Source organism: Alligator mississippiensis, chromosome 7 (genome assembly GCF_030867095.1).
Source record: "Alligator mississippiensis isolate rAllMis1 chromosome 7, rAllMis1, whole genome shotgun sequence".
NCBI classification, from domain to species: Eukaryota; Metazoa; Chordata; order Crocodylia; family Alligatoridae; genus Alligator; species Alligator mississippiensis.
In genome coordinates, this window is record NC_081830.1 from 68,001,506 (window position 1) to 68,026,166 (window position 24,661).

General features: G+C 41.9%; 1 protein-coding gene and 1 non-coding gene across 7 annotated transcripts in view; both read left to right on the forward strand.

Moving 5' to 3' along the window:
- Positions 1-24,661, forward strand: part of SCHIP1 (schwannomin interacting protein 1) — a 551,143-nt gene that overhangs the window by 443,248 nt on the left and 83,234 nt on the right. Inside the window, exons 1-2 of one of the 6 annotated variants that reach the window (XM_059731082.1) lie at positions 2,319-2,409; positions 2,740-5,358. The exons of 4 other annotated variants lie outside the window; for them this stretch is intronic. In XM_059731082.1, coding sequence (XP_059587065.1) covers positions 5,326-5,358 — 33 coding nt within the window. In that variant the 5' untranslated portion in view covers positions 2,319-2,409; positions 2,740-5,325. Of the gene's footprint in view, positions 1-2,318; positions 2,410-2,727; positions 5,359-24,661 lie in introns of those variants that run through there. One more of the 6 variants, XM_059731083.1, reaches the window with a different exon arrangement.
- LOC132251950 (small nucleolar RNA SNORA17) lies at positions 22,476-22,589 on the forward strand. Its single transcript, XR_009463695.1, has one exon. It is a non-coding gene; the product is annotated as a small nucleolar RNA SNORA17 (small nucleolar RNA).

Here is a 24,661-nt window from a genome sequence, read left to right on the forward strand (position 1 = left end):
CAGTTCAAATGATTTGTCCAAGGTCATACAGAAAGTATGTGGCAGAGCTGAACCCAAGCTTCCTGGAATTGAATCCAAGCTTCCTGAGTCTCAGACTAATACCACAAAGATGAGAATTTCCTTTGTTTTAATTAAAATTCAGATAACATATGACAGAACTAGATCTAAGTTGTTTACAAAAGTCAGACTGGACCATCAAGTATAATCATTCCAACTAGAATCTGAGGAGTGATCACAGACTATAGGATTATTCTGTCCCTTAAGAATTGACTAAATCAGATGGGAACAAGATCATGTGTATTGTGTTTTTTCCATCTTGTCAGGTGCATGGGATTTTTAAATAAAATTTTCTCTTGTAAAGCTGGAAACTTGATCAGTCTCTGCATTCTTTTTGAATGTGAAAATCCCAAGGTGAAACTGGTTAGAAAAAGAGCGTTAAACAAACATGGAATTGATTAGTTTATTGGCAAAGCTGAGTGAAATTGTACCGGCTGTAGGTGTTATATGGCCTCAGACCCCTACCAAGAGACCGCTGATATACAGGTGGTGGCAGGGTGGACCCTAGGGTAAGATTGCCTGACCTGCCTAGAGGGTAATCTTTTTTTCTCTCGCCTGCCATGACATGATGTAATAACTTCTTAGGAGACAGTTCCCCATGGGTGATCTTCCTGGTCCCAATCTCTGTCTTTGTGGGACTCCAAATTCCCCCTTTACCTCCCCTAACCACTCCAGTCTTTGATGGAGTTGAATTTGGCCAAGACCTGATGACAAGTGCCCCAGTGGCTCAAAATATAAAGCTGTCAGTGGCTAGCAGCCTGTAACCAGGCTGACCATAATTCTGGCTCTGATTGTGTCTACACTAAACTATACAGTCCAGGGTCCTTGGTCAGATTTCTAACAACATAAATGATAGAGTAATCCACAGTCTCTTAGTCCTTATCTTCGAGGCCTAGCTGATCAGCCAAAGACCTCACAGTGCCCTGATCCTGTTAATCTATCTGCTCTGCTTCTCTCCCCTCTGGAACAGAGCATGACACTGTGAGGAGGAGCAGTCCCATCACCTGGGTCCCTTGCCCAATCGACCACCACCAAGGTTTCCCCTGACCTTATAGAAGAATCGCTGCCATCTGTTATGCCGCAGTCCTCAGCAGCTGCTCCTGCATCTGATGGTATCTGTGTCTTAGGGCAGGCAGTCCTCCAAGCACCCCGTCTTCTAGGTCTTCTCAACAGCGCTACAGGCAACGTGCACTGCTCCTGCTCCAGGAACTGCTCTGCCACTCGTCTGTGCTGCTTGTCATGAGGTGACCCCCTCTGCCCCTCTCCAGGGCCAGAAATACTTCCTGGCATCCACTCTCCGCCAATCCGGAGCGTCAGGCTGCTCTGGAAGTGCTGCAGTATCTGCCATGCACTGCCTCCGTGAGCTGCTTCCAGCCAGATCAGTCATGCATACTGCACGTTCCCTTCACTTTCTTCTCCCTCTTCACAGAAATGCAAAAGATAAAAGGAGAAATTAGATTTTAAAAGTTGCTTTGGCAGTAGTAATTCAATATGGTATTCATAATACTGGTGTGAGGGTTATGGTAGTAGTGAAATGCTAAATGAGAATATATATATGAGCCTGGAAAAGCATAGGCTCAGGGGGGACCTGGTGGCAGCCTATAAGTCCATCAGGGGTGTGCATCAGGATCTGGGGGAACACCTGTTCACCAGTGTCCCAAGGAATGACAAGGTTCAATGGCCACAGACTCCAAGACTGTTTCAGGCTAGACATAAGGAAAAACTTCTTTACTGTGTGAGCCCCCAAGGCCTGGAATAAGCTCCCTCCAGAGGTGGTGCAGGCACCTACTCTGGACTCCTTTAAGAAGCGTTTGGACACTTACCTTGCTGGGATCCTTTTACCCTAGCTGATTTCCTGCCCTTGGGGCAGGGGGCTGGACTCAATGATCTCCCAAGGTCCTTTCCAGCCCTAATGTCTATGAAATCTATAAAAAGGTCAAGAATAGAACCTAAAAGAAATCTATATAGTAATGGAAGGAAAAAAGAGAGAGATTTTTCCCCTGCCCCTCAGTTTCACCCCACCCCAGAGTATGCTCCATTTACTGCTCGAGTCTGCTCTACTTACATCTTTTTGCTTACAGCTTTTCCATGTGATCCCCATCAGATATTCGGCATGTGGATGAACAGGTAAATCACTGTGTGTGTCTCAGGAGGAAAGAAAAAATGTTTTCTTTGATAGATAGCCACAGTTTTAGAAATGCCGTCAGTCTGAATTTACTAACTAAAATTACTGCTTTCTTTTACTCTACTTTTAAAATCAGCAACTGCCATGTCTATCAGAGCTAAGAGTATGACCAGCTTTGTGTAGAGATGAGGTCAATTGCTTGTGCTGTCCATGGGCTCTCCACAATTGTAAGAAAAGCTTGATTTCTCATTTTGAAACATCTGTAAGTGTTGGCTTGACTGTATTGTGAAGTGGCAAGTTGGGTGGGGGGGGGTTCTTTTAAAGAATAATGGAACACCTTTAAAGGATAATAAACGTTCGCCAAGAAATTTTAAATTCCTTTAAATACCAGGATGTCAGCCTGGCATGATATGCTCAATAATTTCAGCATCACTATCATTGCTTCTGGGCCTGGGAGGTTAATTCCCCTCAAGTTTTTGTAACATTTAGCTAATTTGTGGATGTATGCAAAAGTGTTGACTTAACAAATTTTACACATTTATTTCTTTTTGGGGCAGCACTTCTAACTACAGCATTAATCACATATTGAAGAGAGACTGCCCACGTGCCTATACACCGGCTCTAACTTGCATAGATCATGCTATGGTTTCTGCTGCTTTAAGACTCCTCTGCAGCTTCCTAAACCTTTAGCTGATGAAGAAGAAATTGCATCTTTTCAGAAGATACTTAATTCTCAGAATACTCCTTGAAAATACATCTGGGCTAATCTCATCACCCAGCTGCTGGAAGTTTGCTGCCAATATTTCTTCTTGTTCTCTATTCAAGTCCTGAGACTTAGCTGTGTCAGAAGGAATAACAAATGTGTCATGGCGTGATTTATGTACCGAGTATCTGTTGTAATACAGCCTTCTTTTGTGAATGGGAAGCAGTTCCTTACTATCCACAGCTTCACTAATGGGTCTAACAAAATCAGCAATATGGACTTAATGCTGTTTTTTTCATTATGCCTCTGTGGATGATAATTAGTATCAATGGAGTATATTTTCTGATGTGTGCACATTGCATAGACCATAAAAACTTGAAAAATAGAAAGCTGGCATAGCTAGATGACTTCTACCTTGTAAAAAATACTTTGGTGCTTGTGATAGTTGGGAGAGTGGTGGCACCACAACAGTAATAATTCTCTTGTCCTCAGGATCGGTTTAAAGTGGGCAGTGGTGATACTAGCTTATTCTTGGCATCTCCTGGGATTCTTCCTCAACCCTGATCTAGAGCAGCCTTCTGTCAGGTTAAGAGGCTGGTGCAGTTCCTGTGTCCTTTTTCCCATTCCCAGCCTTCATTTTCATCTGCTTTACTGTCAAGAAGCACACTGCTTACAGCGTGGTATACACATCTGCTGACTTCCTACGGACTTTTGAGTAGTCTTCACACACGCACAGTTCTTGGTTACTACTCAGTTTATCAGGCTTTATACAGTAAGAGGCCAAATCTTGTGTATCCCATGATCTGCCTCCTAAATCAGTCAGGTCTTACAGTCATATTTGATTTGCATAAACTAGTAGAGTTTCTTTCTTCTGGAGGCTGCAGGGTCCCCTTCAGAAGGGAAAACATAACCTGTGGGAGAGAGAGAAGCATGTCTGTGACAATAGAACCAAGTGCTTCCTTTATGTTGGGGTTGTACATGCACATCTTGCTAATTTTTACTCTGGTTACTGAGACTTTTAGGAGAGACTGCAGTGTAGAGTTATAATCTGACAGTTTATTGGCTTTGGGTTCAAGGTGAAGAGCGGGTTTCTTCAACCCTCCTTTTAAAGCTACAGGGGACTGCCTGGAAGAACACCCACATGCAGGTTAAGATTGGCAGAAGCAATTAAGGGAGCCATTAAGCCTCTGTCTCGAAACACGTGAAAAGGTAAAGCAAGTGTTCCTGTATACTTTGCAGGCAAGGTGTTCTAGAGCCCTTCCTTGGTCAGAGGGGGATAGGAAGTAGTGAGAACTGGAATTTTATTAATATAGTTGGTTTAGCTTAGTTTTGGCCTAACACAATATTATTGCTGTATGAATGAAGTTTTCATCTGATTTGGTATGTTATCTGTGTTACATAGGCAGCAAAAGTTCACTTGTGCATGAGCTCATTGGCAGATCTTTGAATCTTAATAAGAGTATTAGTACAATTCTGCCTCTCTGGAGTGCTGAGTTCCTTTGTTCTTTTGAGAGATATTTGTGCTTTGATAGAAGATCACGGAGCAGTTATAAGAGTAACAGGCAAGAATTTGTCATGCTTCTGTAGCATACGGTTGTCAGTTTTGGTCTCCGAGAAGTCAGTATTTGATGTTCATTTTGAAAATGAGCATCTGCCTTAAAATACTAAGCTTAGAATGACTTTGTATGTTTGTTGTCCCTACAGTTTACAAGTAAGAAAGGATGAATATCGAATGATCTTTCATCTGATCATTTTTGTGATCAGAGCTTTATCATATGATTAAATTAGTTCATTTGAATCATTTTAACTCTTTACAAGATTATTTAGCAAGCTGTTTTGAATGGTAAAAATGATTTGTTTTGGCAAGAGAGCTTTACAAGGCATAGTCAATATCTGATTTACATTCTGGATGACAGCAAAAATTAATATTTTTCCTTAACCATAGAAAATATTATGACTTCAACTTAAAAATGAATTTGCTTGCTTTGCATGTGTATTTTTCCTACAAAATTGGCTGTAATAGTTTAGGTGAGGTAATGTAATGGTTGATGCATCATTGATTCATTCACAGACTAATGTGGCAAAGTGGCAGTGTACTTTGGCCACTTTCCACCCAGATCAAAGGTTAGATGAGGCTGGCAATATATTAATGACTTTACCAAAGTGTGCAGTGTCATTTATTGAGAAAACATTCTTATGCACACTTTGGAGTGTGTGTGCTTATTGAAGACCATTTAGATTTACAAAGACTGGAATGATCCTTTTCCCCCTGAAACCACTCTTGGCAAAACCACTCTAGTTATTACATTTGCCTTAGTTTACTTTCTGTTTCTGCAACAAAGCCTTTCATTAAAGAAAGTGCTAACCACATGGAAAGCTAAAAGTTTTGATAAATGACTGTTGTACATATGTATTCATGTTAGGTTAAGCGTTCTGTATTATGGATAAGTTGGCAACTCTTCATAATCGTTGGGTAAGTAAACGTTTCATGTACTTCATAGGGGTAGCTAAAATGAATTGAGACAGACAGTTGGATTGTGCAAAGTCTTTGAGTTGCTTCTAGCAAAAAGTGTCTTTTTAATATGTTTGCTTGTAGTTTGGAAACTGCTGTTTTTTACTGAAATTACTGAAAGCTAAGTAACCCAGTACTACTTAAAAATAGAGTACTTTACATTCAGTGTAGAAAATAGAATACACGATTTTAATATGTTGCTGAAATGACTAACAGTTTTTCTAAATCAGGCTCTCTTGGTTCATTTTGTTAGGGTAAAGCCTACTTTAAAACTTAATTTTGGCACCAAGATATTTTGCAGTCTAGTGTCTTAAAAAGAAAACACTAATGTTTCCTTCAGACTTCCACTTAAAGAGAAGCAAACAGCAGTAGACAGCAGAAATACACACTTGAAATCAGAGTAATTTATTGATATTTATTTATGCATCTTGTACTTGAGCACTGGGTGCAATAAATGAAAGGGTTACAGTTTTTAATGCTCATAACTGACACTTGCTATGTAAAACAGTTATTTTAAAATTTGAAATGAAGCAGTAACTTTTTGCCTTTCAACAAAATTGGATGTTATGTATAACATCCGGCATTACAGAAAATTATAGTATCTTTTAAAAAATGTTTTGTAAGCAGAAGCTAGTATGTTGAAAAGTATAAGAGAAATGTGTTCATGCAAGAGGTCTTAAAATGTCTTTTGCATCTAGGAAAAAATATTAGGTGCGCACCACTAAAGATTTTCTTGGCCAATACCAATAGCCAAATATTAACCAGCCATATCAGCTGATACCAATCTGATGCCCAGCTGCAGTCCTGTAAATTGGTTAGCAGGGAGAGCAGCTCCCTGTAGGTAAGTCTGTGGAAGGGAAGGGATGTGGGGAGAGGGAAGGGGTGTGAGAGAAGGGCAGATTGAGGTCCCCACGGTGAGAGGGAGGGAGTGGGGCAGGGGTAGGAGCTGGTGCTGGGGGTGCTACCCAGCCAGGGCAGTGAATGGGGGCCAGGGAGGAGAACTGGACAAAGCTGCAGGCAGCTCCTTCAAGGACTCAGCATCCAGGTGTTTAAAAATGGTGGTGGGGACACTTGAACTAAAGCTTGCCAAATGAGCTTTAGTTCAAGCACCACTGCCACCATTTTTAAGCATGGGGATGCTTTTAACTGGGGTAAGGGTAGATGCGGGCTGCTTGCTGTGGGCTCAGGGCTTTCCACCCCGCTGCCTTTGCCCCTGAGGCCCTGCACCAGCTGTGCGCCCCTTGCCCACTTGGCAGTGGGGGGCACAGCTCGATGTCCCCACGGTTGCCAGGCAGGCAGGGGATGCGTGGCTGGTGTGGGGTTCCTGAGAGAAAGGCAGGAGAGCGGAGAGCCTCAAGCCCATAGCTAGCAGCCCACGACTGCCCCATGCACAAATCTGGAGGGCACGTTTCCACAGCCCCCATGCTTCCCCCAGGGGGTGCATGAAGCAGGGAGGAGCTGCTCCTCCCCCCCTCCCCCCCCCCGGCACTCCCTCGACAAGCTGCCCATGGCTCCATCCTGGTTCCCACCCCGCCCCTGGGTCCCATTCACCACCCTGGCTGTGGAGTACCCCAGCCCCTGTCCCTGCCCCACTCCCTCACCATAGGGCCCTTGATCTGCACACACCCTTGATCTCCCCCACACCCTTTCCCCTCCACAGACTTACCTGCAGAGTGCTGCTCTCCCCGCTGCCCAGCTGCATTCCTGACCATGTGCATGCATGTGGGTGCATGCATGCACATGGCATCTGGTAGCCCTGGCCAGAAGGCATATTATAGATCAGTGAACATTATCAGCTGCATTGGCCAAAAAGAGCCAATAGCCAGTAATGTTAATTTTCTTTTTATTGCTGCTGATTTCATATGCAACTGATATATCCGTGCACTTCCAATAAACATTCAAAATTACAGGCTAGGTTTGTAATGGGAGTAATGATATGCTCACAGCAAATGGTTTAACTACTGCTGACAAAACTTTTCAGTAATAAAAAGTAAGACTTCCCATGTCCAAACTCTTTGGGTACGCAACAGAATATAATAAAATAAATATCGCAGACAAAAAGGAATATGACCCACAGGTATCTAGAGAAAGATACTAAAAAGAATCAAAACATAAATTCACAATCTTATTTCACTTATGTTAAATGAAATATAACAATCTCCCATCAAAAACTGCTATTTAGCCTCAGTTAGAAGGATTGTACAGATTTACTTTGGAGTATAGCCAGAAGGAAAGCAAGCATTCAAGAGTTATGGGTCTTCAGTGGAGAAGACCAGGGCTTCTTCCACTCTTCCCTATTGCATCATGGGACAGTCAGTAGCTCCAAAACTAGTCAATCATAGTTGCTAGAATAGGACACAGGCCAGCAGACAGGTTTTCTGTTAAAAGTTTTAAATGATTTTAGCCCGATCCTGAAAGCTTTAACAAACATGGTTTAGGTTAGAGTAACAGCAGCAACAACAATCATTTTTGCTCATTTCCCTGTTACAGTTTATAAAGCATTTTTGTAGTAACTTGCCTGTGTTGATCAGGGATCTAGGTTGTCCATTTCCCACAGAAAAAAACAGAGTAAACCAAGTTTATCATTTACTGGAGGCAAACGTGGATTTCTCATTTTACCGGATAAACTTTCTGTTGCGAATTTTTCAGTTTTGTGACAAGGGCCACCAGCAGGGCTAGGAGGGTTGTGGAGGGGAGTGAGGAGCAGGAGCAGGGCTGAGGGGTTGGGGGAAGGGGAGTGAGGGGCACCAGCAGGGCTGGGGGGTGGGGTGGCTTTCATTTGAATCATAGACTTGGGGGGGCTTATCAGAGAATTAGCAAATTTTTATCAGAGAATTTGTGGGGTTTTTTATATATATAATTTTTTTTTAAATCAGGAAAAATCAGGATTCCTGGCAATGATTTATTTGCCAGCAGTGCTTGTATTGTTATTTTTCAGAGTCAAGTCAGATTTCTAAATTGGCTATCTTAGAAAAGCAATAACTGTATGCTTTTAATTGCAAAAACCTCTGAACAAAATAAATGTTGATGCCAGTTTAAGTGTAAATAATAGTAAGGATTAAACAATGAATAAACATGTTTTAGTCTGTGGAGGGAACTGGGTGGTGTGAGTGCTATGTTACATGGCTGGTAGTCCAGAGGTTGTAAGTTCAAGGCTGTAGTAGAAGTGCTTATGGTGCGGTCCTATCAGAGTCTATTGAATTTACAATTTCTGCTAAATACTATGTCACATAAGGACATGAGAAAGGAATGAAGTCCACTGATCCTTTATTATGGATATGTCAGTTCCGTTATGGTTAGAATAAATCTGCTGGCCCTAATCACAGAGGAATTTGCCACGCTTGAAATTTTCTCCATTTCATTTGGGTCTTGACCTTGCCTCCAGGCTGTAGAGCTCTTCTGAAGGAAATCAAAAAAGTTAGTTTCAATGTTCTGGCTAACAACTCAGCTCAGAAATGTCTATCTAATTCCTGGCTGTGTCCCAGAGCCAAGCTGGCTTTTTGGGAGGTTTTCCCTACCTCAACTTCACTTTCCTTCTGATGAATGTGCTGTAGTAGCTGGTGTCTCTGACATCTTCAGAGAAGGAACTAGGCTGAGAAATTAAAAAAGGGTAAATACAAGTTTGTATTATTCTGCTGTATCCCCATATCAGTGTCTAATTGTGGAACTTGGCTACCTCTGTGGGGTGAATGCAGTTTGCCTTCTCTCAGCCTAGTTCAGGTAGGGTCACGATGGCCCAAATGCCTTTGCATAAGAAAAAAACAAGGTGGAACTAAAAAGACTGGCTTTCCTAGTTCACATATGAGTGCCATGTTGTAAAATAGTCAGAGTGGGATTGCCTTAGTCACTGCCCTTGTAGCTAATGCAAAAAGAGAAGCAACTGAGATAAGAAAAAGCTAGTAAAATGCACAGAAATGCCTGGGCTTGTTCTAAATCCCATGGATTCCTGAATTGGTATTTTAGAACTCTGGTGGCAGCTGCTCCTACTCCAGACCCAGTAGGTCTGGTTCAGTGAATCTGCAGATCCAGCAGAGTATCAAAGTGCTACCTCAAGACCACTGCTGAATCCCCCTCCCACCTCCCCGACTCTTCAGAACCCAGGAATCAGGAGGCAGTCATATTAGCAGTCCCAGTGTTAAATTGGTAATGCCCAGATGCATTCTCATTTTCTACTGTGCCCAAGACCAGGAATCTGGGGGAGTGGGGATGAGCTCAGAGACCCAGCTGCAGCAAGAATGGTTGGAGGAGCAGTGGCCAAGAAAAGTCCAAGGGACAGGTGTTAGTTAATTCAGGCTTCATGTAGCTCATGGGCCAACATCTAGATAGTCCTGCCTTGGACTGCAAACAGGGGGAACTTTAAACACTACCAGTATTGGAGAGAGAAGTGTAGGGCTGTAACCCCAGTTCCCTTCCCCCCTGCCACCTCTGGACAGACATCCCAAGGCCTTACTCATACTCCAGATGGCGGTCTCCAGAGAAACTACAGACCCACCCAGTGTACATTGCCAATTGTATGAACCCTAGAAAGAAGCCAACTAACAGAGCTTATTCTACAGGCTGAAGTAAGGTTCAGGGTTTAACTCAGAGCTGACCAAGTTCTGGACAGCCAGGGGCCACGTTCTGGACAGGCAGACCACAGTCCTGGGGGCCACATGAGCAGCAAGCCATGTACCCAAGGGCTCCTCGCTATGGTGTTGGCTCTTCCCTTGGGCTGTATATGCAGTGTGGGCAGCTTGGGCACCCCCACTCTTTCCTGCTGCACTGCTCCACCCTGTCCCCAGGAGCAGGGGCAGGAAGTAGAAGCTGGAGCAAGGTAAGGGAACCTGGAGAACTTTGCTGCTGCAGCAGGCACAACAGGGGAGGGGAGGAGAGGGAGACAACATGATGGACAACTGCATGCCAGGTGGCTGGGCAGGAGCCTATATAGGCTATATGTGGCCTGTGGGTCCCAAGTTGTACAGCCCTGGTTTAACTAACGCATTGCAAATTTATATGCTCCTTGTGGAAGTCTGTAATATGGGCAGGTAAGAGTGTCTTAGCTATAAAGTGTCTGCTATACCAAGTTGTCAGTATAGTCAGGAAAAAAGGAAGACTTGCAGAGTTTTTTTCTTTTAAATGTTTTCTTAGATAAATTGCCCGGCTACTTCATGGATTCAGAGCACAACTTTTGAACCTCTTCCTGGTCTGTCAGCACTACTCCATATACATATGCTGGAGGCATCATTCAACTTCTGAACTGTAAAATAATTGTTTCAGTAGTTGCTATTTCCAGTCAGGTTAGTTTTTAAGTTGCAAGCTTCTACTGAGAGAATGCAGTATTTATATTTTTAATTTAGCAGGGAGTTTTTGTCACCCGTCTCAAGAAATACTTGAACTTCTGTCGAATAGCAGAGCCTCTTCTTTATAAGGTCTCAGAATCTAATGGACAGAAAAATTATCTGCATATAAGGTCATTTCTATCCTTGGCTGGTACCTTTTATAGTCAAAAACTTGCACAAGTTAAAGTTGCTTCTTTAGTTTCAGCTTCTACTGGCACTTGGCATAGTGGGACTACTTGCAAGTCTTTGTCACCTGGTAAGCTGTGCTGGCAGGAGTTCTACTTCAGGACAAGTTGAAGAGTAGAGGCCAGACAAAAATTAATTTTCAGGTTTGGAGGTTGAACTCAGAGCTCACTGCCATACCCCACTGCCACACCCCAGTTTGTTCTTGCTGGTTTGTTGTAGCAGTCATCTTCATGCCATACTGCCCTGATAACAGAAAGATAGAGGATGAACATATCTTGTGTTTGATGGTCTTAGCAAAGGATAATCCAATCTCTCTACCTTAGAAATATGCTAATGTAAGACTCTAACTGTTGCAGATCTTTGGACCTTAGCATAATGAAAAGTTGAAAAACTTACCTGAAAAATATGTCTTTCTTCAAGTGATAATGTCCTTAGGTCTACCCCACCCATGAGATCCTAGGATGATCCAATCAGAGATGAAAATTGACATTGAAGATTTGGGTACATCTTAGACTATATGTTTCTGTCAATATTGATTGGCCTATAGTATTTGGAAAATATAAATACCTTTCCACTGAGAGTTCCTACTGGTCAATACTGCAATTACTTCAACTGATTTTGCATATCTCTGAGGTGTGGGTCATCAGCTTGAATGTCTTGCCTGATAGGACACATGCTGTATATATGTTATCCATTAAATTAATTGTATTCATTGGCCTTATCTACACTAGGAACTTCTTTGTTCTTCCATTTTTCCTGAGCCCTGTGGACACTCATGGACCACTCCTTACTCTGGTACATCTATATAATATCTGAAAAACTGGTGCATAGTTTTTCTGTGTACAAGATGTTTTTTGACAAAAATTCCACCATAGTTAAAAAAAAACACACCATTTTTGTTCCCCAAATTCCTTTATTTATGGAATACAAGAGAGGTAGTACATGTTGAATGAATCCTTTGGGCTACAGTTAACCTGAAGCACAGGTTTCTGTGTTCATCATAGAATCGTAGAACCGGAAGGGACCTGTGTCAGCATCAAGCCCAGTCTCCTGCCATGGGCAGGAAGTTATTGGGGTCAGACAAGCTCAACAAGGTGCCTGTCCAACCTCATCTTGAACACTTCCAAGGAGGGCGATTGTACCACCTCTGCTGGGTGTGTGGCGACCTTAACAGAGAAGAAGTTCTTTCTTATATCTAGCTTGAATTTACCCTCTATAAGCTTATGCCCATTGGTCCTTGTCCTACCTTAACATGCCTTTCTGAAGAGTTGCTCATCTAGATCTTGGTGTTCACCCCTGATGTACTTGTAGGCAGTTATCAAGTCACCTCTCAGCCTTCTCTTATTCAGACTGAACAGACCCAGTTCCTAGAGTCTCTCCTCATAGGGCCTATCCTCCATGCCCTTGACCATATGGGTGGGCCTTCTTTGTACCCTCTCAAGTTTATCCATGTCCTTGAAGTGCTGTGCCCAGAATAGGACACAGTACTCCAGCTGAGGCCTCACCAGAGCAGAATAGAGAAGGAGAGACAGGAGAACAGAGAGTCTGCATATAAAAACTACATAAAGTGAGGCACTTTTTAATTTGGTTTGGTTTGGTTTTTATTTTTCCTTTCAGTTTGCTGTAGTAATGAACTTTCCTTCTGGTATACTTCAGCCTGTGTTAAAATGATGAAAGCAAACAGAGCCTCAGTAGACCAGATCATTGGATGAATACTTTGTTACAGTGAACTTCCCAGGATCGCCTGCAGCAATATTTTTTTCTTGTCTGCATCCCATCCCGTCAAAGTCTAAATTTTTGTGCAGTTAAGTTCTGGAATGAAGAAAATTTAGTGTTCACTTCTCACCTAATTCTGTTATGAATATCTTTACATTTTTGGGAACAGCAAAGAGAGCAGTTGCTCTTCTTGAAAAAGCAAGTAATGTATTTAAGGCAGAGATACCTAGCACAGTTCTCCCTAGCAAGTGCCCAAACCATTTTGCGATGTGAGAGTTAATCTCTCTGTAAGTATTTCCAAATAAACTTCCAACAGAAAAAAATAAGAACTTCAGTTTTCAAACCTTTATTTGAATCATCCTGCTGAAATAACTGGATTCATTTTTTGAATGAAGAAATTCAAACCTTAGTTTAACAAAGATTTCGGAAGAAAGGGAGTATTCGTAGAAGTAGGCGTTTTCCAGTATCAGGTGCTCAATAAAACCTTACTACTTTTGCTGAATATACAAAAGTTGCATTTCTTTTTAAATGCATGAAATAGTATTAATTTGTGTGATTTTTAAATGTGGTTATTTTTCAAATATAAAAAGTTAATGGCACCACAGAATGCATTTTTTCCTATTAATTGCATGTTGTCTTGAGAAGGAATTTGTAGTTTATGTCCATATTCCTGCACAGTGATTAAATATTTATCATGGAATCTGGTGTGACAATTGGATGCCCAATTTGTGGTAAATGCTTATGTGTGCTAAGTTGAATGTTAACAGATTCCTGCAAAACCATTGTTGTTTAGTTGGGGGAGTAGGGGAATAGTGTTTATGTATAAAATTTCCAGGTGCAATAGTAAAATGAAGTCAAATCAGAAACATATAATACTGTAAAATAGCCTTTTTTGATCTGAGTAAAGAATGCGGCCATGTGGAGTACTTAAATAAGACAAGGAAGATTATTTTCTTCTGATTAATCAATGCAGCCTTTGAATCCTATATTAGTTTCTTTCTTGTAAAAAGTAAATTACTCTCAGTATTTTGAGGATGTGACTTTTTTTAAATCACATTTTAATACAAAATTTAAATAAAAGTTGATTGCAGGAAAATATTCAAAATATCATAGGTTTTGTTTTTAATGGCAAATACTTCAGAGGATCTTTTTAAACAAATGCAGACAAGCTATTTCAAGCCATCTGAGTCTAGGGATAAGCTGTATTTCTTATGACATATTCATGCTGGTAGTTTGATGTTTTTATTGAAACAATGTGAGGGAAAAAACTTTTTTTTCTGTTATTAGGACTTTCTGGTGTTGACTTGCATAAGATTCCCAGTTAGTTGGAAAACAATTATTTCCATATATCTATAATAGAAAGGAAATAACTCCTAGTTTCTCTTTGCAACTCAGTATAGCTGTTTTCTTTTAGAAAACAAATGATTATTTAAACTGATCTTGTTGAGCGAGTATCTTTGTGTTTCCTGACACTTGTCCCTGGAGACCATGAGTTACTATGGATACGTGACACTTATGATGAGGTCATTCTAGTTAAACATAGCCACACTGTAGACATCAGCTACATGATACAGTAGTATCTTTTTAAGGTGTATCTAGTGTTTCCTAGCAATGGTGTTAAAATGTTTTGAATGTTCAGATAAGTTAGTCTTTGCATTACATCATGGCTTAAACTTTTTATTCCCTATATGATTAAGGTAAATGAGCGACAGTTTAACAGTATTTTTTCAGTAAGTAATATTTGTGTAGTTGTAAAGAAGAATACCTTTAAAGAAGAATATTTGACAACTATGATGCATATGTGCTGTATCTTATGATTTCACAGATCTTTTGTTGTTGACTTATATTATGGAGGACCCAATGTGTGCTAAATGTTATTGTTTCCAAGAGTTTGCAGCTTTTTGAATATTTATATTATTCTGTACACTTTGTCTTTGGTTGTTTACTATTTCCGTATTATGGAGTGAATTTTGTGTGATGGTAAATCTAAGTCTTGGAGGTAGCAAATCTTTTCTGTGCTCCCAGTTTGGGTTGCTGCTTTGTTAAATAATTTGGTTTTGTATGTTAATTTCCTCGTTCAAGGTATGTATATTCATACAAACTACAAAAATGTCTGTTTCAGCAAGGGTGAAGAATATCATGGAAGGATGTAAATAAACACAACTTAGCTACTAATTGAAGTTGGACAGTTGGTGATGCTGAAAAAAGGAAACTATGATATATAAAGGCCTGAATATTTTTATATGTGCAGAAATTTGTTTCAGTGGTAATGTGCATAGTCCACAGAGAATAGAAATGCTTTTAGTGAGTTATTAAAAATTTAATCCTAACTTTTTATTTACTGTAACTCTGTCATATTGAATTTATTAAAGTGAGATTTGGGGAATATTGATGTTATGTATGTTTCATACATAGTTCTTATGTTTATGGTCTTATTCACTTTTGTGCAGTAATGATTATCCAACTTCCTTCTTCTCCTTGGTTGAGGTATTTGGCAGCTTTGATAGTCAGTTAGCCACAGTCATTCAGGATACATCATGGCTCTGTCTGCTGTCCAGGATTCTGCTCTGACAACTAATACATGGCAGCAAACACGGCTAAATCAAAGCATTGTTGCCTATGTGAGGCAGCATTTATGGGCTCCCCAGAAGTTAAATTATGCCCTGCCTTTTCACAGATGTTCCATGCATCACATACGGTGTCATAATATGAAAGGATCTCATGCTTGTAAAACTAAATTGGTTCTTTATTTAGTGAAATCTTTACAAGGACACTGCAGCTGCAGCTAGCATTCTAGCTATGTGCATACAGACTGACTTCTAGTGCTGGTCCAAAGCACCCTATGCTACAACCTGTGCTCCTTTCTGCAGGCTCCATGCAGGTTGCTACAGCAGCCAGCCAACCCATGCATTGCCAGGGCATTGGATTCAGAGTTAGCCCATTATGATCCCTTGAATCCCCAGATGTCATGACTCCAATGCCTCGCAGTTTGATCAGGGATATTTCATAGATTCATAGATTCCATGGTCGGAAGAGACCTCAGTGGGCCATGTAGTCCGACCCCCTGCCCCTGGCAGGCAGGAAAAGGGTCACCAAACCTGGGATCATGTGATCCCAGCCAGCTGCTTGTCCAGTCTCCTCTTGAAGACCCCCAAGGATGGGGCAAGCACCACCTCCCGTGGAAGCCAATTCCAGATCCTGGTAACCCTGACCGTGAAGAACTTTTTTCTAATGTCCAGTCCATTTCAGATAGTTTAAGAATAAGGAAACTATCCAGCAAGCTGGGAGTACAACTGACTATGTTGGGAGATGGAGGTGGGTCCCTACACATTGAGGTGGGTCCCTAGCATGCTGCATAAAAAAGGGTTCCCATAGAGCCTCCTTTGTCCTATCTGAGGGAAAGTTGCATGGTGATTAGGGGTAGGGCTTGCAGACCCTAATGGCTCTGGTCTGAAAGGTAAGCATGATTTTTGTATGGCTTCAGCAAAGGTTAACTATCATGTGGAATGAACTGTGTAGGGTTGACTGTTCTCCTTTGTCTATGTACTCCTTGAGAGAATATCTGAGGCCTTTCTTTTATATTATACCCCTTGCAGTGCTTTTTATGGAGCTCATCACTTCTCCCCCAGCTGTTAGCATGATTGGACATGTTACTCTTGCCTCAGGTTGTAGTGTAATGGTAATTGTGCCTGTCTGGCTTTCCCCTTCAAGACCCTCACTTTGTCAAGGAATGAGGCTCAGATGCAGGCAATGGCAAATTGGGTATTTTTCCATTGATCATCAGTCATGAATTTTTTTCTCTGCCAGGGAAAGTATCCAGAGTCAGAAAGGTGGGAAAGAGTGCGTCTCCTCTCCTTCCTCCCTCTCTGCTCCACAGGCTGGTTCCACATTAAAGCAAGTGACATGTTGGGCAGTCAGACTGGATCACAGGCACAGAATTCCACAGAGCTAGACACCGAGAGATTCCAGAGTGGGGAGCGGGGGTTTCTTTTCACATGTCAGGTAACTCATAACTTACTAAGTAAAGCCCAAGTAGCTTTAGGTTGCTTCTACAAAACTTATGCAGGTGCTTGGGAACCATGCAGACAACATTTCAGGTCCTTGGGGGCATGTAGAAGCCTCATGTCACAACCAAGGTATTTGTACCTTGGCTCAGTGATCTCCAGGCCAGGTTGAGGAATGTGCTACTTCCTTCCTATAAACAGCCAAAGCAAATATCACCTAATGGAAAAGAAGAGTTGCTGGCGATTTTGTAGGACAGATATGTACAGAACTCATACATAATAATAAATCATATCCCTTTCAAGTATTATTACATACACTGTTTCTTGTAAATACTTTCTGTTGAAGATTTCTGATTTAAAAACAAAAGCAAATGTAGTTGTAGGTTATAAAATTTATTTTGCCTTGTTAACCTAAGGTTGGGGCATTAGTAGTTCCACCAGTGAAAAACACCTTCAGAAAGATTTTCTTCCAAAATGCCCTAAAAACCATAAAAGAGCAATAGCAATTTTCAAGGTCAGGTACAGCCATTTAGAACAAACAACTATTATGTATTTAGTATACAAGATAAGCCTAGTTGGTCACAAAACAGCATTATTTATGTATGAGATGCTTTATTGGAGCAAGATGTTTTGGGTCCTGTTCTGATCAAATCCCTGATTTGTGACAAAAATAATGGCTTTTAACTCTTTGGCTAAATGGAATTCATGTGACATCTATCAATTACAAGTATTCACCCTTAAAAATAAAATCTGTATATCCATACCGTTAAGGAGCTTTTTGGAAAACAGCAAAGAAAATAGTAGATGAGTGTTTTCAGTCCTTGCTATCAAAACTAGGACAGCAATTCATTGTTTGTTACCAGCACCAAGAAAAAACTATTATCCCAGCAGAAGGAGAAAAAAAATCTAGATGCTTCCAAGGCAGTCTAGATACAAATAAATTTTATTCCATGGCCTCAACATGACAAATCAAATAGGTATTTGTATATGCAAGCTCACAGTTCTGACCCTTCCACACCAAGATTTCCAAGAAGCAACATGTGATAATCATAGCAAAGCAAAAACAATGTGCCAGTCAGTGCCCAGTCTAGAGCAACAGGCCCATTTATAACTGGACAGCTGGAAAGGATTCATGTCCACTAGTTCCTCAAAATCAAGAATAGCCTTTTCACCCAGTACAGAGAATGGCTCATGCCAGGCTCAGAACATAAGAATGACTTTAGTGTTACCACTGTGGCAAAGATTTTCAAAAATCCAAGCATCACTGCAGCAGTTGTTCCCAGGCAGTGGTCATCCTTAGCCGACTATCTTCAGTGGTGCCAGGGTTGATGCCATGACTTCATCCCCTCTGTGGGTTTCTGAAATGTAGAAGCAGAAGTTCCTTCTTCTCATATGGAACCATGTACCTTATTCAGTGTGATATTAGGTATCATTCTTGGATCAAATCTGAATGTCCTTTGGGAGAGATGAATAAAAGCATGTTTTGGACCAGTTTTCTGACTCTTTCATGGTCACTGGAAGCAAATGTGTAGGGTATTTCAATTCACTTTGGCATATCTGTCTGTGGCTTTAAACAACAAAACATCCAAAATACACAAGAATAAGTATATGGTATAAACCAGTGGTCTATCAAATCCACATTTGCCAACTTCAGCTACTTTAGAAGATATAAAAACTATCTTGTCGGCAATTGTGGCGTTTGCAAGGGAAATCCCCTATATTTCATGAGAAGTGGTCTTATGGTAAAGACCTGACTAGATTTAAATCCTTTTCAAAATCCGGAAGTAACCAGAGGTAGAACTTCTCTCTGAGCAATCAAAATAATGCCTGGCAGAGAAGAATCTGCTGCCTTTTAAGACAGCTTTCATAGATGGTACAAAAGAAGAAACAGGCTGTTATACCTAGTCCTAAAGTCTACAGATTGCATCCTGATCATTGGAAAAGAATTCTAGTTTAGCATGGATTCTTTCCCATTAAACAAATTATATTTTAGTATCTAGACCAGGAGATTTCATTCACTGAATTAGAAGTACATTTCTGCTGCTAGAGCAAATAGAAGCTTTCTGAGGCAGAAACTGCCTTTTTGGGCAGTGTTCAGGGCCTCAACTTCTACATGGTACCACAAAACAAAACGTTGATTTCAGCTAGGTCAGAGTTTCTCCAGAATGGTTTCAATCTTACAGCCAAGCATCATGGAAACAAGGTTATAAGCCCTTGGGTATTCTGTAGGTAGTCACATCACACTCCCTGAGTATCCTCAGGTGCCAAAATTAATCAGAAGGACAAATTAGATCAGTCTGACTCGCCTTTCCTGTCACCATTGCATCTGAAAGGCAGAGTTTCTGAATTACCTCCTCCGTCTTTACAAGAGCCTTATGGCTGCTATGATGGAGACTTTTCTTATAGCTGCACAAACAACCATTCTTCTTCAGGGCAAATTCCTCTTTCTACTCTTCATAGATAGGAAATAGTTCTGCTATCATTTGTTCTAACCCATATCACTTCTGTGGAAAATTTTAGCATAAATGGGCTGCTTTAGCACTCCAGAGTCCTGCTTCATGACTGGGGCTTTCTAGTCATGATGGTAATACAGAAACTAAGAATATGGAATACAAAGCCAGTTGTACCCTGTTAATCCTATTTTGTCATATGCCAAGACATTACATCCTAAAAGCTGCTGCAGGCAAAAATGTTAAAATCTTGCACCAGCTGGTTTGCTAGGCATCCAGGAGACATTGTAACAGAAACTGAAGGGTGTGTGAGAAAAAGTATGCGTGTGTCAGCTGAGGATGATTTGTAGTTTCTAATCCTCCCATTCCTCTGCAGCAGAAGTGTCAAACTCATCCAGCCTCATGGGCCAGCTGAGGTTCTCTGGGTCAGTCCGTAGGTCTGATCAGGCTGTGCCAAAGCCAGTGCTGGTCTGGGAGAGCTTGTTAGCAGCGTGCATTCTGTAACGGCCCCCCATGCCACTAGGATCAGCCCCTGTGCCATGGGTAGTGCCCCTGGCACCGGGTCCAGCCTACACACTGCAGAAAGTGCAAGACCTGGAGTGGGGCGCAGCACCACAGGTGCTACCTTTGGCACAGAACAATTGTTGCTAACAGAAAATTGCAAAGTACAAAGTCCCACATTTTGCTCTTATAATTGAAATGTGATAATCCTGGTTTGATGTGTGAACATGAAAAGCACTTTTGGAGGAAAGGTCATGATGAGGAACTGAGGATGTACACCCTTGAGATGAAAATATGTTCCTTATGGAATCAATTGCATATTTGGGACATTTGAATTACAGGAATCCCGGGATGTATAGTTCCATAAATTATGTCATGGTAAAAATGTTTCTGTACCACAGTTTGTCTAGCAGCTTTCATTTTTTCCATCTTGTATTTCTGCATTGGTTGTTGCAGTAATACTTCCTACTTTTTCTTGTCTTATTTGGTAATATTTGAACCCGTAAATTGTTCAAGAACATATGGGACCCTTTTTAAAGCCTTGGGTCTTCCTGTCTGATCATTTGCACAGTAAAGTGTACTTTAACGAGATCCAAATATATCATACTCTGGGTGATCCTTATATTGAAATGCAAATAAACATTGGAATAACAAAATTGTAATGCTGTGTAAGACAAGTTCTAGGTTTTGAAAGGCTCGTTGTTATTTTGACAGAATATATTTCCTGAATTATTTAGTAGGGTAATATTATTAACTGTCTACAGGATTTACATTTGTATTCCTTCCTCCCCAACCTAAATGCCTTCAAAGAAGTCGTGTGAGTGATTAAGAAGACTTCGGCAGACAAGGTTCCTTGGGTGAATTTGATATCTTTTATTAGACCAACCCAAATGGTTGGAGAATAGTTATTAAGCAAGCTTTCGGGTTCAAAAACCCTTGGTCAGGCTTCTGAGCTTTCTGCTACATTGTATCAGTTGAGCTACTAGAAGACAGTATAGAACCATTCACCAAGCTAGATTTTCCATGAAAATGAAGCTTCATAATGTGTAGTTTTACTCAGATATTTTAGTTCCAGGTTTTGGTTAGGAAAGCATGCATTATGGCTTTACAAGTATTTTTCTAGGAGATACTTTGTCAGTGTAAACACAGGTCTGCACCCTTTTTTGTACTGATTTTAATGAAGAGAGATTGTACCTTACTGCGCTGCATCAGTGACAAGGCAATTAATTATTTTGCTGTTCCTTTTGGTCCTGTGCTAAACAAAGATGGAGTATGTGGAATGAGTGTCTTGCTTTAATTATGAAAACCGAGGAGCAAGCAGAGTGGATTAGGTGGAAATGGGAATAATTAGGTTTTTGCAGGTAGGCTGTCCTCAGATCAGGTTTGGAGAAGATTTTTTAAACCTCTAAATTCTATTATTAAGATGAAATGTATCTTTAACAATAATTTGCATTTTTTTCCTCTAAACTTAAGCTATCTTACCCTGTTACTTCCCCTTTCTTACCCACCTAAGTAAAGCACCAGATTGTGCCTTCCATGGGTGTCTGCAGCAGCTGATGATTAAAGCCCAAGGACAGGTGTGAATTCGACCTTAAGTGTGGACCAAACTGAAATGAGTTTTATACTTGCACATACTTTAATCAACTTTCACAAAATTTAATCAACTTTATTCTCATTAACACACTGACCTGAAATTTAATCACCTGTTGGATTAATGCAAGAGGCAAGGATTTTTGTGGGTGATATTTTTTAACTGTAGAAAACTACAGAGCAAAATATAGCATCTTGTCAGTGTTTTCCGGCATCTTGCAGGCAAATAGCTCTGGGGTGCTTACGCAAGTTACATTTTTTATGCAGTCAGGCCCCTGAAAGCACTCTAATGCCATGACATAACACAGAGACTCAGTGGGATAGCTCACATGACTGGAGCACTGTCATGGATGGGTACAAACTGTTCAGGAAGGACAGGCAGGGGAGAAGAGGAAAAGGATTTGCACTTTATGTAAAAGACCCATATGATTACTTAGAGCTCCAGTATGAAACTGAAGATAGGCCTGTTGAAAGTCTCTGGGTAAGGTTAGAGGAGAGAGCAACAAGGGTCATGTCATGGTGGGTGTCTGCTATAGACCACCAGACCAGGAAAAAGTGGTAGATGAGGCTTTCTTCAAACAGCTAGTAGAAATTTCCCAATCACAGATCCTGGTTCTCATGAGGGTCTTCAATCACCCTGACATCTGCTGGGAGGGCCATATAGCAGTGCACAGGCAATCCAGGAAGTTTTTGGAGAATGTTGGGGACAACCTCCTGGTACACGTGCTGGAGCAGCCAACTACAAGCCATGCTCCTCTTGATCCACTACTCACAAACAGGGAAGAATTGGTGGGGAATGTAGAAGTGGATGGCAACTTGGGCAGCAGTGACCTGAGGAAAGGAAGGATGGAGAGCAGCAAAGTAAGGACTCTGGACTTCAGAAAAGCAGACTTCAACTCACTCAGGGAACTCATGGGAAGGATCTCCTGGGAAGCCTGTCTGAGGGGGAGAGGAGTCCAGGAGAGCTGGCTGTATTTTAAAGAAACCTTATTGAAGGTGAAGGAACAAACCATCCTGATGCACAGGAAGACTAGCAAATATGGTAGGAAACCAGGCAGGGAACTCTTTAGTAAACTAAATCACAGAAAAGAAGCTTATAAGAAGTGGAGACTTGGACAAATGACTAGGGAGGAGTATAAGAGTATTGCTTGGACATACAGGGATGAAGTCAGGGAGACCAAGGTGCAATTGGAGCTACAGCTAGCAAGGGATACATTTCTACAAGTATGAAAGAAGAGTTTCTACATGTATGTTGGTAGCAAGAGGAGGATAAGGGAAAGTGTGTGTCCCTTACTGAATGAAGGAGGAAACTTTGTGACAGAGGATACAGAAAAGGCTGGAGTGCCTTTTTTGTCTCACTCTTCACAGACAAGATTAGCTCCAGACTACTGCACCAGGCAGTACAGTTTGGGGAGGAGATGAGCAGCCAACAGTGGTGAAAGAACAGGTTACGGACCATTTAGAAAAGCTGCACATATACAAGTCCCTGGGGCTGAATAGGCTACACCTGAGGGTGCTGAGGGAGTTGGCTGATTAGATTGCAGAGCCACTGCCTGTAATCTTTGAAAACTCATGGCTATCTGGAGAGGTCCCAGATGATTGGAGAAGAACAAACATAGTGCCCACATTTAAGAAAGGGAAAATGACGGATCCATGGAACTGCAGACCAGTCAGCTTCACCTCAGTCCCTGGAAAAATCATGGAGCAGATCTTTAAAAAATCCAGTTCTAAGCAGTTGAAGGAGAAAAAGGTGATTAGGAACAGTCAGCATGGATTCACCAAGGACAAGTCATGCCTGACCAACTTGATTGCCTTCTATGATGAGCTGACCGGCTCTGTGGACACGGGGAGACCAGTGGATGTGATATACCCTGATTTTAGCAAAGCTTTTGATACGGTCTCCCACAACATTCTTGCAGGTAAACTAAGGAAATACAAGCTAGATGAATGGATTGTATGGTGGATAGAAAACTGGCTAGAGCGTCTGGCTTAGAGGGTACTAATCAATGGCTCAATGTCTACTTGACAGGCAGTATCAAGTGGAGTGCCCCAAGGGTCGGTCCTGGGGCCAGTTTTGTTCAGTGTCTTCAACAATGACCTAGAAGGTGGCATCGAGTGCACCCTCAGCAAGTTTGCAGATGACACCAAGTTGGGGGGAGTCATAGATAAGCTGGAGGGTAGGGCTGGATTCAGACTGACCTTGACAAATTGGAGGATTGGGCCAAAAGAAATCTCATGAAGTTCAACAAGGACAAGTACAAAGTCCTGCACTTAGGACAGAACAATCCCATGCACCAGTACTGGGTGGGGGCTGACTGGCTGGGCAACAAACCTGCAGAAAAGCTTATTCTGCTTTAGTGGACAATAAGCTGAGTATGAGCCAACAGTGTGTCCTTGTTGCAAAGAAGGCTAATGGCATAGTGGGCTGCATCAGTAGGAGTATTGCCAGCGGGTCAGAGGAAGTGTTCTTCCCCTCTATTCAGCACTGGTGAGGCCACATCTAAAGTACTGTGTTCAGTTTTGGATCCCTCCCCCCCAACTACAGAAAGGATGTGGACAAATTGGAGAGAGTCCAGCGGTGGGCAGCAAAAATGGTGAGGGGGCTGTGGTACAGGACTTATGAGGAAAGACTGAGGGAACTGGGCTTATTTAGTTTGGAGAAGAGAAGATTGAGAGGGGATTTAATGGCAGCCTTCAACTACTTAAAGCGGGGTTTGAAGGAGAACGGAGCTAGACTGTTTTTAGTGGTGGCAGATGACAGAACAAGGAGCAATGGTCTCAAGTTGCAACAAGGGAAGTTTAGGTTAGATATTAAGAAGAACTTTCTCACTAGGATGGTAGTAAAACACTGAAACAGGTTACCCAGAGAGGCTGTGGAGGTTTTCAAGACCTGCCTAGACAAAGCTTTGGCTGGGATGATCTAGTTGGGGATGGTCCTTGTTTGAACAGGGATTTGGACTAGATGACCTCCTGACCCACTTCCAACCCTAATTTGCTATGATTCTGTAAACACACGTGCATGGCTACAGAGCACTTTTAAAGTGGCCAATCACACAAAAAAGCCTTGTCAAATCAGCTGAATGCCCTATAGAACAAAGTGCCTTGGGGAACTTGTGTTCCTTTGAGGGTTAATTTTTAGTACCTTTTTGGGGCTGTCAGCAGGGGATAGAAAGGGAGGTGGAGGGGGAGGGAGCAACTGGGCATTGCCTGGCCAGAACTAGGGGGAGCAGGGTAGCAAGGAGCCCCTTTGCTTTGTGGGTTCTCCCCGCCAGCTACCCCAGCTGGGATATAGAGGGGAGCTGGGCCTGTGAGGCAAGGGGTCATTCCTTTCCCCCACCCCGCACCCAGGCCTCTTGACAGCAGCAGCAGGAGCTGCTGGCTCAGCTTTGCCACGGCCAGAGCTGGAAGTAAGGGGTTGTGGAATGGAGCCTAGCTCAAAATACCCAAAATACCCCAGGAGGGGTAACTGGGGCGGGGGGTCTGTGAGGCATGGGGGCTC